This window comes from Microtus ochrogaster, assembly GCF_000317375.1.
Source record: "Microtus ochrogaster isolate Prairie Vole_2 chromosome 6 unlocalized genomic scaffold, MicOch1.0 chr6_random_2, whole genome shotgun sequence".
Lineage (NCBI taxonomy): Eukaryota > Metazoa > Chordata > Mammalia > Rodentia > Cricetidae > Microtus > Microtus ochrogaster.
The window spans coordinates 13,656,870-13,669,901 of record NW_004949095.1 but is presented as its reverse complement, the minus strand read 5'-3'; the positions used below and the strand labels follow the sequence as shown (position 1 = coordinate 13,669,901).

The 13,032-nt window shown below is 40.6% G+C and overlaps 1 protein-coding gene across 6 annotated transcripts in view; it reads right to left on the bottom strand.

The window, feature by feature from the left end:
• The window catches only part of Nme7 (NME/NM23 family member 7), a 142,993-nt gene that overhangs the window by 44,787 nt on the left and 85,174 nt on the right, over positions 1-13,032 (bottom strand). For all 6 annotated transcript variants that reach the window (XM_005363997.3, XM_013352520.2, XM_013352523.2 and 3 more), the window contains one exon: positions 12,622-12,723. In XM_005363997.3, coding sequence (XP_005364054.1) covers positions 12,622-12,723 — 102 coding nt within the window. The remainder of the gene's footprint in view (positions 1-12,621; positions 12,724-13,032) is intronic.

The following is a 13,032-nucleotide window of genomic DNA, read 5'->3' as shown; positions in this document are numbered from 1 at the left end:
CATAAGCATATGGAGGATGAATGCGGGTGTATTCAGTATTCACTTTTGTATTGGGGTACATAAGCATATGGAGGATGAATGCGGGTGTATTCAGTGTTCACTGAGTTGCCCTCCTGGTTCTATCCTGTGTCTCTGTATTTCTTTCATATCTCTGTTCCTCTGCCTGACATTTCTAATCCACACGCCCCTACTCTAGAATGTGCGAACCCTTCAAGGCTGGACGCTGACAGATGTCACTAAACGTGTGGCTAAGACATTTGCCTGCATGTATGTCTATGTACCATGTGTATGCCTGGTGCTGTGGGGGCCAGAAGATGTAGGCCTGGAGTTACAGATGATTGTCAACCACCTTGTGGGTGTTAGGAATTGTGCCCAGGTCCTCCAGAGAGCAACCTGTGTGTTCTTTACTTCTGAGCTACCTTTCCAGTCCCAAAGATCATAATCTTGAAGCCTCCCTGAGGCTACAGGGTGAGTTCAAGGCCAGTCTAGGCTACTTGATGAAACCCAGTCCCAAATTAAGAAAGCAAAAGAAGCGGCTAGAAAAGCCCAGTGGTAGAACACATGCCTATCATGTGCAATCCCCTGGAATTAGCACTCAGTGCCATGTGTACACACACACACACACACACACACACACACACACACACACACACACACACACGGAGAGAGAAAGTACACAATTATATGTTCAGAATGTGTTGAATTATTCCATTAATGAGACCATTTAATAAACTACAGCATATTACTTGGATAACTTTGCTTAGGGTTGCTGTAACCAGGAAACAGATTTTCTCAGTATCTTCTTGTCTTCTTTGAGGGCTTTTTAAAATTACCTACCACAAAGAAAAACCTTTCCTAAGGGGTTAGATTCTAGGGGCCACTTTATCCTCTTCCCGGTAGAATTGTAAATACTGACTATAATCTTGTTAACATAAAATTCATGGTTAAAAAAAGAACTCATTCCATCTTCTCACTCTCTTCTAGATCATTTGGTCTCTGATTTTTCTCCATCAAAGCACTGCTGGGGGGTCTATTACAAAAATCCATTTTTTTTCCTCTTATAGAATTGGAACAAAGTAGCCATTTTAAAAACAAATGCCAACTTTGAATTGATGCATTCGCTACATCTCACACAAGGATGTACTTCACATACGCTGTCCGCATTGCACTGATCCCTATATTTTAAATATTCAAAAACCATGCACATTTCTAAAATCACTTAAGCAGTAAAACCCCCACACAGATTGAATTGCAAAAGGGTTACTTGGGAACTCTGAGAAACACAGCATAGCGACCAGAGCTTACACCAAGGAATCTTAAGAACATTCCAGTATCTTTGCTGCATACAGAACTGCAGCCATTCTCCACCCGTGGCTCTTGGATGAAGCTCTGCCAGGTACAGTCTTGACTGAAACCTGAGACTTACACAAGTAACAAAATAGCCCCACAGGCCTCCAGCTCTAGATAGCACGGCCCAGCTCTTAAGTGGTTAGGCCTGGTTAAAGCAGGTATTTTGGCTACGATGGAGCTGTGTCCCTGTAAGAACTCTGGTGCAGTTCTCTCACTATGTATGTTCAAAAGTCATAAAATGCTGCTTTAGTCACTTATTATTTCAAGTTGTGAAAGACTTACCTTACATTATTAATCCATTTAAAATAGTGAAATACCTGTTTAAACTATCTGCATTACTTATTCACCATTATTGTTATTTTTTTACAGTATGATATTTTGTTGATAAATGATTCATTAGGGAAAAAAAAGGCTTACTTTTGGCTCATTTCCCCATAAACATGAAGAAAAAAAAGCCTTTAGAAATTACAAGTCATAAATGATGCAAACATTTATTAGTATGGAAATGTTTTGTGTAGTTGTTTTGATTCTTTACCCTTTAATCAATTGATCTTTGCTTTTATAGTATCTTCCATTATTTTTATTTATAATATGCAATACACATTTATTAGTATGGAAATATTTTGTGTAGTTATTTTGATTCTTTACCCTTTAATCGATCTTTGTTTTATAGTATCTTCCATTATTTTTATTTATAGTATGTAATACAATAAAATGCGACATAAATGCAGTACTGAGGAAGCAGTGCCCAGAAAAACGTGCATGCTCAGTTCAGATGTGTCCTTTCCCTGCCCCTTCTGCTTTCCTCCATGTCTGCCCCCACGGTATGCTTCTTCCCCATTATCTCCCGCCCCCATAGTTGTGTTCACTGCCAGCCCACAACTCTCCCTCCAAGCCTCTTTATCCCATATCTCATGAGTCCCTTTCTAGTTTCCTGGCTTCTTCCATACTCGCTCCCAGCTAAATACATATATTGATGTTTAGAAGCTGCATCTGTATATGGAAGGATACACAGTATTCATATTTCTGAGCCTAGGTAGTCTTGCTTACATAATATTTTCCAGCTCTATCCATTTTCCATTTATAGAAAGCTCCATAAACTCATTTCTATCTACAAGTGCACAACATCCCATCATGTGTACACATGCTTTCATTATCTATCCGTCCACTGATGGGCATCTAGGCTGACTCTGCGTCCTTGCTATTGTGAAAAGAGGCGCAGAAAACATGTGTGCAGGTCTTTCTGTAGGCTGCAAGGCTCACGTCTGTCCAGAAGTGATGTGGGTGGGTCATAAGGTAAGTCAGGTCAGTGTTCTGAGAGGCCACCACAACTGCTGTCCATAGGGGCTGTCTCAGTTTACGCTCCCACCAACAGCGAATGAAACCTCCCCCACCCCTGCACCCTCTCCAGAATTTGTCCTCATTTGTTTCCTGATGATTGATAAGCTAAGCTATAGAAAATTCTATTTTTAAATCAGTGAGATGATACATGGACTTATGCAATTCAACCATTTAAAAATATAATTGTTTTTGTATTGGATTCTGCTTTCAAATATAATTAAAGGAGAGGCTTGAAATGCAACAATTCAATAAATTCTTAAAATCTATTATTCCCAGTAATTATGCTAATAGATTCCTGGTTAACCAACTTTCCTTTTCTTGTCATTTTTTTTGTTGGTTTGACTCAGAGTGCAAAGTACAGAATACAGTATGTTTGGCAAATAAAATCCTCTACGTAGGGGCAAAAACTCAGAAGATACATTTTGTTTGGTGAACAGCCATTCATTCTTAATAAAAATTCATGTGTGAGCTGCTTAATGCAGTCTCTGCACAGCCCAGTGTGTCAACTGTGACGAGGACGGAGCGATGCGATGGATGTGGACAGATGCTGTTTACGACTGCGCCTCCTGCTTCCAACCAGCCCAGGCTAGTTAGCATTCTGAATAGCAACTCATTCTTTTGTATATTAATGTGCAATAGGAACCAGCATCCATCATGCTACTCAGAGAAAAATCGAAGGAAACCATGAAATAATTCAAACCACTTTCCCTTATGTTACTAAGGTTTTAGAAATAATAAAACAAAATACATTTTAAATGGACATGTTTTATCTCAATTCCGTGACTTCACCTTCAGAAACAGAGTTGAAGGTAATAACATAAACTTGTGCAAACATTCAAATGTCTCCGACATCTACATAGATGAATAAAGATGAAAAATCAGCTACAGCGGGAAGATGAGCTAAGCTCCGTGCTGAACACCTACACTTACATAGCTTTTTGTTTTCTGAGACAGGGTTTTTCTGTGTCACAGCCCTGGCTATCCTGGAACTCACTCTGTAGACCAGGCTGGCCTTGAACTCAGATCCGCCTGCCTCTGCCTACCAAGGGCTGGGATTAAAGGTGTGCGCCACCACAACCTAGTTTTTTAGCTTTTAATATCCACTTTTAGAACTCCTTGGTGGGGGGGACTTGCAAACATGTACATGTGTGCACACATGCATGCTTGTGTATGTGTGGGTCTATATGTGTGTGTGCTTGTGGAGGTCAGGGAACAAGCCTGGGGGATATTCTTCAATCCATCCAGACTACTTCTCTTTGAGAAGGGTCTCTCACTAGCCGAGAGCTAATGAAGAAGGCTAGGCTGCCTCATTAACGATCTACCTGTCTCCACCTCCCTACTCCTGGAATTACAAGACCATACTATCACACCTGGCTTTTCTTACGTGAGTTCTAGGGACTGAGCTCAGGCCAAAAACACTTTACCAAGACAGCCCCACATAAGTATGTTTAATAAAATTAGTGCAAAACTTAAGTGGGTATTATAAAACATTAGTTATTGGATGATACTTTAATCTTATTTTTAAAAATACATAAACATAATAGTCCAAAATCAAAATTAGAGTGTTTATTTTTGAAAAGAAGAAAAACAAGAATGAGAATCAAGTTTTGTTTTCCTGAGTCTTAGTTCTTTTCCATAATTTTGCTCATCTGGGGAGTGACCTGAACTAGCTGACATGAACTACGTGGCTGGCCAACTACGACAGAAACTGGGAAGGAAACAACACAAGCAAACACGCTTCTTTCCATCTCTCACAGAACAGAGAAGACCCTTTCGGTTTCTGTTGTTTGAATTCACTTATGAGGAATTAGGTTCAAGGAGAGATTTGGAAGCCTGGGGAGAGAGCAATACAAAAACCACATAGGTCAAGATGACTCACTCCAAAATATAGCACGAGGTACTTATACTTCCGGGAAAGCGAGGCCGCTACTCCTCTTAAAGCAAGCAGAAGATGAGTGCAGTACTATGTAGACACTATAGGACTGGCAGTCAAGGTCCGCAGTCAGCAAAGTCCCCGGGAGCATCTATAATGTATACTATTCTGGGGCAGAAACGGACACAACCATGCACTTTCTTCTGAACAAGGAGCATCGGTTTCCTGGCTACTGTTAAAGCCCATGGATGCATGCTCATTGCTTGCTGAACTCTTCCTGCCCACCTTCAAGTTCAACCAAAGGGAGAAGAAAAGATTTGGTAGGATTTATGGAAGCATCTATTGATCCTCCATCTTCAAGGGATATGTGCAAAACCCTAGCAGATGCATGAACCCTGGCATTGCTTTTTTCGTACATAAAATCTTTTAATAAGGGACTTTATCAAGTAAGCACAGTAAGATATTAATAACAAGAATACTACATAAAATTATAGTAGCCTACTATAACAAAAGTCATACTTCTAGAAGTTTCCATGTATTGTTTTTGGACCATGGCTGGCCACGAATAACTGAAACTGTTGCAAACAAAACTGCAGCTAAGGGAGACAGCTTATGCATAACGCTTGACTTTGAAATGACTTTACCATGGCTAGCTTTAGAATTTATTGGGAAAACTATTTGTCCTTGGAGTTACACTGCCCTGAACAAAGGAGTTAGAAAAATACTAGACAATTTGGGTAATAAGGTTTTTGCTTTTAAGTCTGAGTCTAGAAAAAACAGAAGTAGACAATATTTAAACACATCTCCTCTAATCTGGTATTTATCTAAAAAATAAGGTTAAGTCCATTTCCACTAATTAATAGGATAAATTGGGGAGAAAAGACACACGACACCTAAGTCACTCATTCATATTTATTGTCACTTTTTATGTGAAGTGTGTTGAGCCTGGGTTTTATTTAAAATGTAAGATATCTTAAAGTACTTTTATAAAAAGTACAGATTTCTTTCATAATATGAATAACCAGTTCATAGATAATATGAGTGAATATTTTAATTATATTTGAATTAAGTTGAATTAAGATTAAAATATCATGATTTTAATTAACTACATAGAAACAATGATTTTCGCTTATTATCTGGTATTAACAAACAAAAATTCACATTCAATATTAGAAAGGATCACATATGCCTACAGGGTCACATTTGAGGGCTCTTAAAGGCCTTCTCTTTGGCCTTGCAAGTGTCTGGACTGTCTCATCAAGATATAAATAAAGTGCCTTACTGACCACATCCTGAGAACATCATGGTTCAGAATTACTCATGCTAATAGTAACTTAGCCTGGATTCAAACCTGGCACTGGTGTGGTTGGCGTTTTACCCACAAATAGACTTGTAAAGTGACGGGCTCTTTTGTATCTCCAATTGGTCATTTCCCAGAGTCTCAAAAAAGTTTAAGCATATTTCCATTCATCTCAATGCCCAGTCTGCTGTCCTAAGCAGTGCCCCTGGGAGATGACACTTGAAGCTGACAAACAGCACGTGACTGTTCGGGAGATAAAGTCCGCACACGTGCGCCAGCCTCCTGGGATTCCAAAACGCTAGCAGCCCCTGCTGGTGCTGTGGCCCTTCCCAGGGTGCACTGCTCCAGGGAAACTGTAAATCCTGCCTTCTGACTGTTAGAGGGCCACACATCTGACTGGAATATGGTTACTCCAAAGTCTTTTAGGGCAAAGGCTGCTATAATTTTTTAACAATGGAAAGAAAAATAGGTACCTTTTTGTGGTGCCGAACTGAACTTGGGGCCTCACTCATAGTAGGCAATTGCTCTATCACTGAGTTACATTCTCAGCCTCAAAGGTCTTAAGCTATTTAACATGCATTATTTAAGATTAGTTAAAAATGAGAACACTCATTCTTTCCAATATATATATTATGTGTTAGATACCAGATATCTTTAAAATATCAGCAAGAAAAGACAAAACTCCTTTCCTTCCCCGTGTTTATAGAGAGTTAGCAGGAAATGAGAGCGAGTGTCCAGTAGGCAGCCAGTGGGCAATGTGCAGGTGTTGACCCTTTTCACAGTGAAACACAAACCACAAGTGATGAAGAGTATGAGAATGTCGTGACTGTCATGGAGGTAGGCGGTGAACTAGGTCTCTTAGAGAACAGCATATTGAAACATAAATATTACTATGCGCAAATAATGCACCAGCCGGGATTCCTGCCAATGCACTGCGGATGATGTGTGGTTGGTGCATTGCTGCTGCTAAGAGCTAAAAGTGCCCTGAGAACGCCCTCCTAACTGCATTCCATTCTTCATGCTACCCTTGACTTCTCCTAAGGGAAACCATTGTGACTCAGAAGACAGTTGTTGCTTTTGAACTGGTGGGAAAAGGCATCTTAGAGACCGTGTTTATGGTCCATTTTAGACAGCCATCTTTTCCTCACCCCCCATACCATGTCCCCTTCCACTGTATTTACTTTACCTGTTAGGTAGCTATCCTGCCAGTAAAACAAAGACTGCCAGACAGTGGATTGTGTCAGTCTCCCCAGCACCACTGCATCCTACGGACTAGGAGTGTATGACATATAAATAGCACTAGGTATAGTGCTGAATCAATAAAAGCAATAATTAAGAATAAGTTTTAGAAAGGAACAAGTCGAAGAATCACTGGGATATTTCAGTTATTAACCAAGCCTTGGCCTTTACAGGTTTTTTTGTTTTGTTTTCTTTTGTTTTGTTTTTGAAACAAGGTCTCATGTAGCATAGGCTAGCTTGAATTCAATGTGTAGTAGAGGCTGGCCCTGAGATCATGATCATTCTTTCTTTGTCTCTCAACAATGGAGACAACAGATGTGTGTGCCACCATGCCTGCTGACATTAATATTTGCAGTGGCAACTACTCAAGGCTCAAGGAAAAAGACATGTGCTCTGCACCAGTCTGTGCTATGGCAGCGGCCAGTGAGTGGCAGCCAATGAGTGAGTGACAGCAGCTCCAAGATTCGGATGTCACGAGGACTCTGCTGCTCTGCGTCACACACGTCTGTATTCCAGCTATATGCCAGACTCTCGTGTCTAGAGATTGAAGGGCTCAAGATGGAGCCCCTTGAGTATTAAGAGCCTTTGCTATAATGCCATGCTCATTCCTAGCCTAACAGAACAGTCTGATGGAGATGCCTGACTGTAGAGAATGATCCAGAGATCTGTGCAGATTTATTTATGCGCTGTCTCCTTGTAGATAAAATGGAGCAACAATAATATCAGTAAATAATGACGTCTGTATCTCACTGAATCACTGTTAGGACTAAATGAGGTACTTTATACTCTGATTTACAAATTAAAAAGAATTTAAATATATTATTTGTTATGAGCTCAGTAATCTTATTATCTATTACAGTGATCCATCTAATATTTCAAACTAAATTTTCTAATTTTACTACCTATATGCTATCTGTTTTAGTTAGGGTTTTTATTGCTGTGAAGAGACACCAAGACAATGGCTACTCTTATAAATGAAAACATTTCATTGGGGTGGCAGCTTACAGTTCAGAGGCTCATCCATTACCATGGCAGGGAGCATGGCAGCATGCAGGCAGACATGGTGCTGGAGAAGTAACTGAGAGTCCGACATCTTACAGGCAACAGGAAGTCGACTGAGACACTGGGCAGTACAAAGCCTGCCCCCACAGTGGCACAATTCCTTCAGCAGGGCCATACCCACTCTGACAAGGCCACACTTTCTATAGTGCCACTCCCTGTAAGATTATGGGGCCAATTACATTCAAACCACCACACTATCCTTGACCTGAAAGGGTAGATCCTCATTTCCCCTTGGGGAAACTCCATTCTGTAAGATTTACCCACTTAGATCAAAACCCCTGTGAAACCTTGGTACTGACTCCAAAGTACTTATCCAACTCTCCATTTATTTTCCATGGCCTGTGAGCTTCTATTTTCCTTCTTATAATAGATTACAAGAAATATCTAGCATTGTCTTGACTACTACTAGATTTTAATAAATAACTGAGTTGGTTTTATTCAATTTTGAACTGATGCCCGTTGAAGCTCTTAAATATGAGGAGTCCCTTGAGCCAGTCTGTTCCCTTTATAGATGATGTACTTCCAATGGAAGTCTCTTTTCCTTCTTAAAAGACACAAAATAACAGGGGTAAATATTATAAACAAAAACAGTTTCCCATGAATTTTCTGATCCACCATGGGATTCTTTTATATGATCAAAACAGGAGCCCTGCAAACACACTGTGGGGGGCTGAGTAAGAATGCCCCATATAGGCTCATATATTTGAATGCTTAGTTATCAGGGAGTGGCACTATTTGAAAAGGATTAGGAGGTGTGGCTATGTTGGAGGAAGTGTGTCACTAGGGTGGGCTTCTGGATCAGGATGTAGCTCTTGGCTTCTTCTCTAGCACCATGCCCACCTGCCACGCTTTCCACCATGATGATAATGGACTAAGCCTCTGAAACTATAAAGCAAATCCTCAATTAAACACTTTTCTTCATAAGAATTGCCTTGGTCACACACAGTATATCTTTACAACAATAGCATAGGAACTAAGACACATATATTACTAGTGTCAGAAAAATTATTTAAGCATAATGTCTGCTTTTTATTGTTCCTTAACAAAATAAAACAATGCAGTTTACTTAAAGAATAATTATTATTCTAACATTTTTCTTCCAACTCATTTCTTAATTCTCCACATTCTAATCTGGGCAATGTGAGTTGTCCTAATCTCCTAATCTCACATAATTTTAGCTTCACTAGAACTACCACATGCTCTTCTGAATGAAGAAGGTTCTCACTCCAAAGGCAGTGGTTAGCATGCCCTACCTTACTCAACCACACTTGTGAAATCAAGATCTAAAAGCAAAGTCACCCCCAAGCTCATTCAAGTCTTCTCAGCCTGCCCACCACCTGCCGTGCGGTGCCTCATGGCACATTTCCAAAGAACTCAAAAAAAAAGTGAGGAAAATTGGCTGGTAATGCTTACAGCATGCTAGGCACTGTCTAAGAGCATGACCACATTAGCTGATGGAAGTGTCACACAGCTTTTGTTGTTCTCGTTGTTTAATTGGTGAAGAAACAAGGAGCACTAGCAGGTGCCTCTGCTTCCCAGCCCGACTACGAAGCAACTAGGCATTATGCCCTTTCTCCTGCTCTTGACCCCACAGAAGCCAGACACGGGCCACTGAAATGTGTGAGACCCCGCTGTTGCTCTGATAGCCTCTCCAATGGCTCCCCTCTTACACAGAGTAAAAGCTTCAGTTGCTTACTATCCTTCCCGTGTCTTCCCCCCACTTCCGCTCTCACCACAGAGGCCTCCTGGAGCCTTCTAACACACCAGGGGTACTCCAGCTTTGGGGTTTGCTGCTCCCTCTATCTGGATGCTAAGAGACTTTTCCTTACTTCTGTCAACTCTGTAACCTTGCCACCTTTCTCATTCTTCCTTTCCTGCTATTTCTCGTCTCTGCATTGCTTCCCCCCACAGCACTTGGGACACACAGTGTATTATACTTTTTAGGGTCTGTTCAAGGTCTGTTCCTTCCAGTAAACTGTAACTTTTACGATGGCTCAAGGGCTATTGCCTGGTCTGTTAACTGCCCTATCTGCAGTCTAGGAAAGTACTGAATGTATGAGAGGGCCTTGCAAAATACTTGGCAAATGAAGATGGAATGACCCTACCCAAACAACCAATTAATTACCATAAATAATGTGATATGAGTATGAGAGCTGGAGCAGAGTTGTTGATATATTGGAAGAGATATCTTAGAGGACTGGGCCAGAGGGAAGGGAAGACACGGCTAGCAAAGGAACAAGATGTAACATTTCCATGGGCTAAGATAACTTTTTCTAATTCCAGAAATGCTTACTGGAATTCTGCAGATCTCCTGTTTTCTAGGGCAAGGATTCTAAATCTCGCCTTGTCCTAACAACCTCATTTTGAAGTCTGTGAAGTTTTCCCAAGGCCAATGCACAAATATGTAGGATTGATATTCAAATACATTAATCACATTTTGTGATACCGTATAATACATGTACTTATTAAGATCTAGTATCAGTTCACAAACAACAAAAATGAAAACCCCAAAATGAAAACCCACAGTGCAGTAATCCAAGTACACCTTCTGGAGGCAAGATCCAAGAACTTGAAAGTCTCCAAACTAAACCATGAGACTGAGCTTCTGAAAGAACAGGAACTTAGCTTAGCCATTTTCATTGGCCCCAGTTCCAGAACCTAGCAGCTTGCACATACTGCTCCAACGACAAATGTTCACTGAATAAATATCTGTAAGAGAAGCAGCATGGTTTTCCTTCTAGTACTGTCTTGTCTATGGGTACCCACGTGCTCACTCCCCAGGGCTTCCTCAGTGAGCAATTCCTCTGCCGTGCCTGCCTCCACTTGAGCACCGTGAGAAGGGAGGAGCTTGCTGTAAAGTGATGCTTTTGCACTACAGTAAACTCCCTTGCTGCCCATCCTTAGGCTGGGCTACCTATGTTAAAATTCTCGGTTCCCATTTCACTTTGCTGAAAGCTCTTTGAAATTTCTGTTCTCCTCCTTACCCCCGAAAGGTTGACCTCAAACTTGTGAGCTCGAATGATCCTCCTACCCTAGCCTTCCATGTGTTCCGGCTATCATGGGCACCCCTTTGCCTAGTTGAAGCTTCTATCTTTACATCCACAAGTGCCAGTACTGGTTCATATTTACTGTGTTTATGAGAGAATGAAACAATGACAACACTTAATTCATTTCTTTTTTGTTATTTCTATTTCTCTAATTTTTCTTATTTGTCAGCTGATCATTCAGATTCTAATTTTCTCAAAAATGAACAAAAGCCCCATTTGGCTATCAGCAGAAATTAAAATCAACAAAATGGCTTTCTCCTCAGGTCAATGGTATCCTTTCTTGACTTCTCAGGCTTGACACTGAGTAGATACACAGCATCAGCACCACGCTCTCCCAGAGTTCTCTGCACTAAGCATCGCCTTTCACAACCCATGTATCATTTCCAGCCGTTCTCTCCAAAAGATACAAAGGAGGCCTCGCTGGATTTCTTTTTTTTGTCAGGTCTGTTCCTTTTTTACTTCTAGAATCCCTTTCTTTAATCTCTTTCAATTTAATTTACTCCAGTTATACCAAATTAACAATTCTGTAATAATTCTTAAAATTGAGTTACATATAAAGAATTTTCCTCTCTCCTAATATATAAGAATTATATTTTCTACCTTATTTCCTCTACTTAGGAAAAGACTTATTTCCCCAGGCTTCCAAAGATGCACTTCACCGAAGCCAAGGAAACAATCTCGCTGTGGACCACATCGTAGCCAAGGAAACAGTCTCACTGTGGACCACACCGAAGCCAAGGAAACACTCTCGCTGTGGACCACAGGAAGTTCTCGGCCCTTCACTGTTGCCTTCTCGCCTATGACGCGACCTTTTCAGACCCTTCCATGTTCCCTGCACCTCATCTTCCCTTCACGTCTTTCTTCCTCTATCATGGCTGCCCTTACTTTAGTTGCTCTCTTACCACACAATTCTTCAGCATGTGAGTTTGCCTCAACTACCAATTGCTTGGTCTTTCTTTATTTGTGGTTTCCTCTGTAGGTCTAATTGTTCTAGAAGCTCTGCATACATGTACTTGTACACCACTGCTGTAGCCCACTTAGACAGGTTCAACTGCTCATATTTTCTTATGCCTCTAGAATAAGGCCCTCATTTTGATATTCTTTATATTTAGTTTTATACCCTTTCTATTTGCAAGGATAATACCTCAGAAAATTTTATTTTAAAATTTAAGAAAATTACTTACCTTGACTCTTATTTAACAAATGGAAACAAAACAGTGTCATAATAAGTAATACTTTGTTTTCTACTGTCAGTAGGCAAATAACTACTGTTTTATAAAACACTATTTTGAACAATTTTTGTACTTTCACTTTTACATAATTTATAAGATAAGGAAACTAAAAACTGAACTTGTTAAAATATTTAGTTAATTCGTGACACAAAATAGGGCAATAGTTTAAAGACTTACCGGATCAGAAGGCCCACAGAATTCTCGAAATGTCTTTGTAGGATTGTTCTGTTGGATCTCCATTGCCACACAAGAGCCAGAGCACATTTCTGTCACCATATCCTTTGATAGACAATGTAAGAGAAAACAGAAGAATTAACAGAACTGAATATTTTACCCTGATTCTTAGTTGCACGACTTCCCCACTATTTCCAATCTGAAAATGGCCGCCTGTGAGGTTGTTCCCATCTGTGTCCTGGGCGTTTGCACTTCTTGAATGACGGCCACCTTTGCTTCAAGTGTTTGTCTCATCCCTGCATCTCCCAGCACCCCTGCATCTCCCAGCATCCCTGCATCTCCCAGCATCCCTGTGTCTCCCAGGAATCCTGTGTCTCCCAGCATCCCTGCATCTCCCAGCATCCCTGTGTCTCC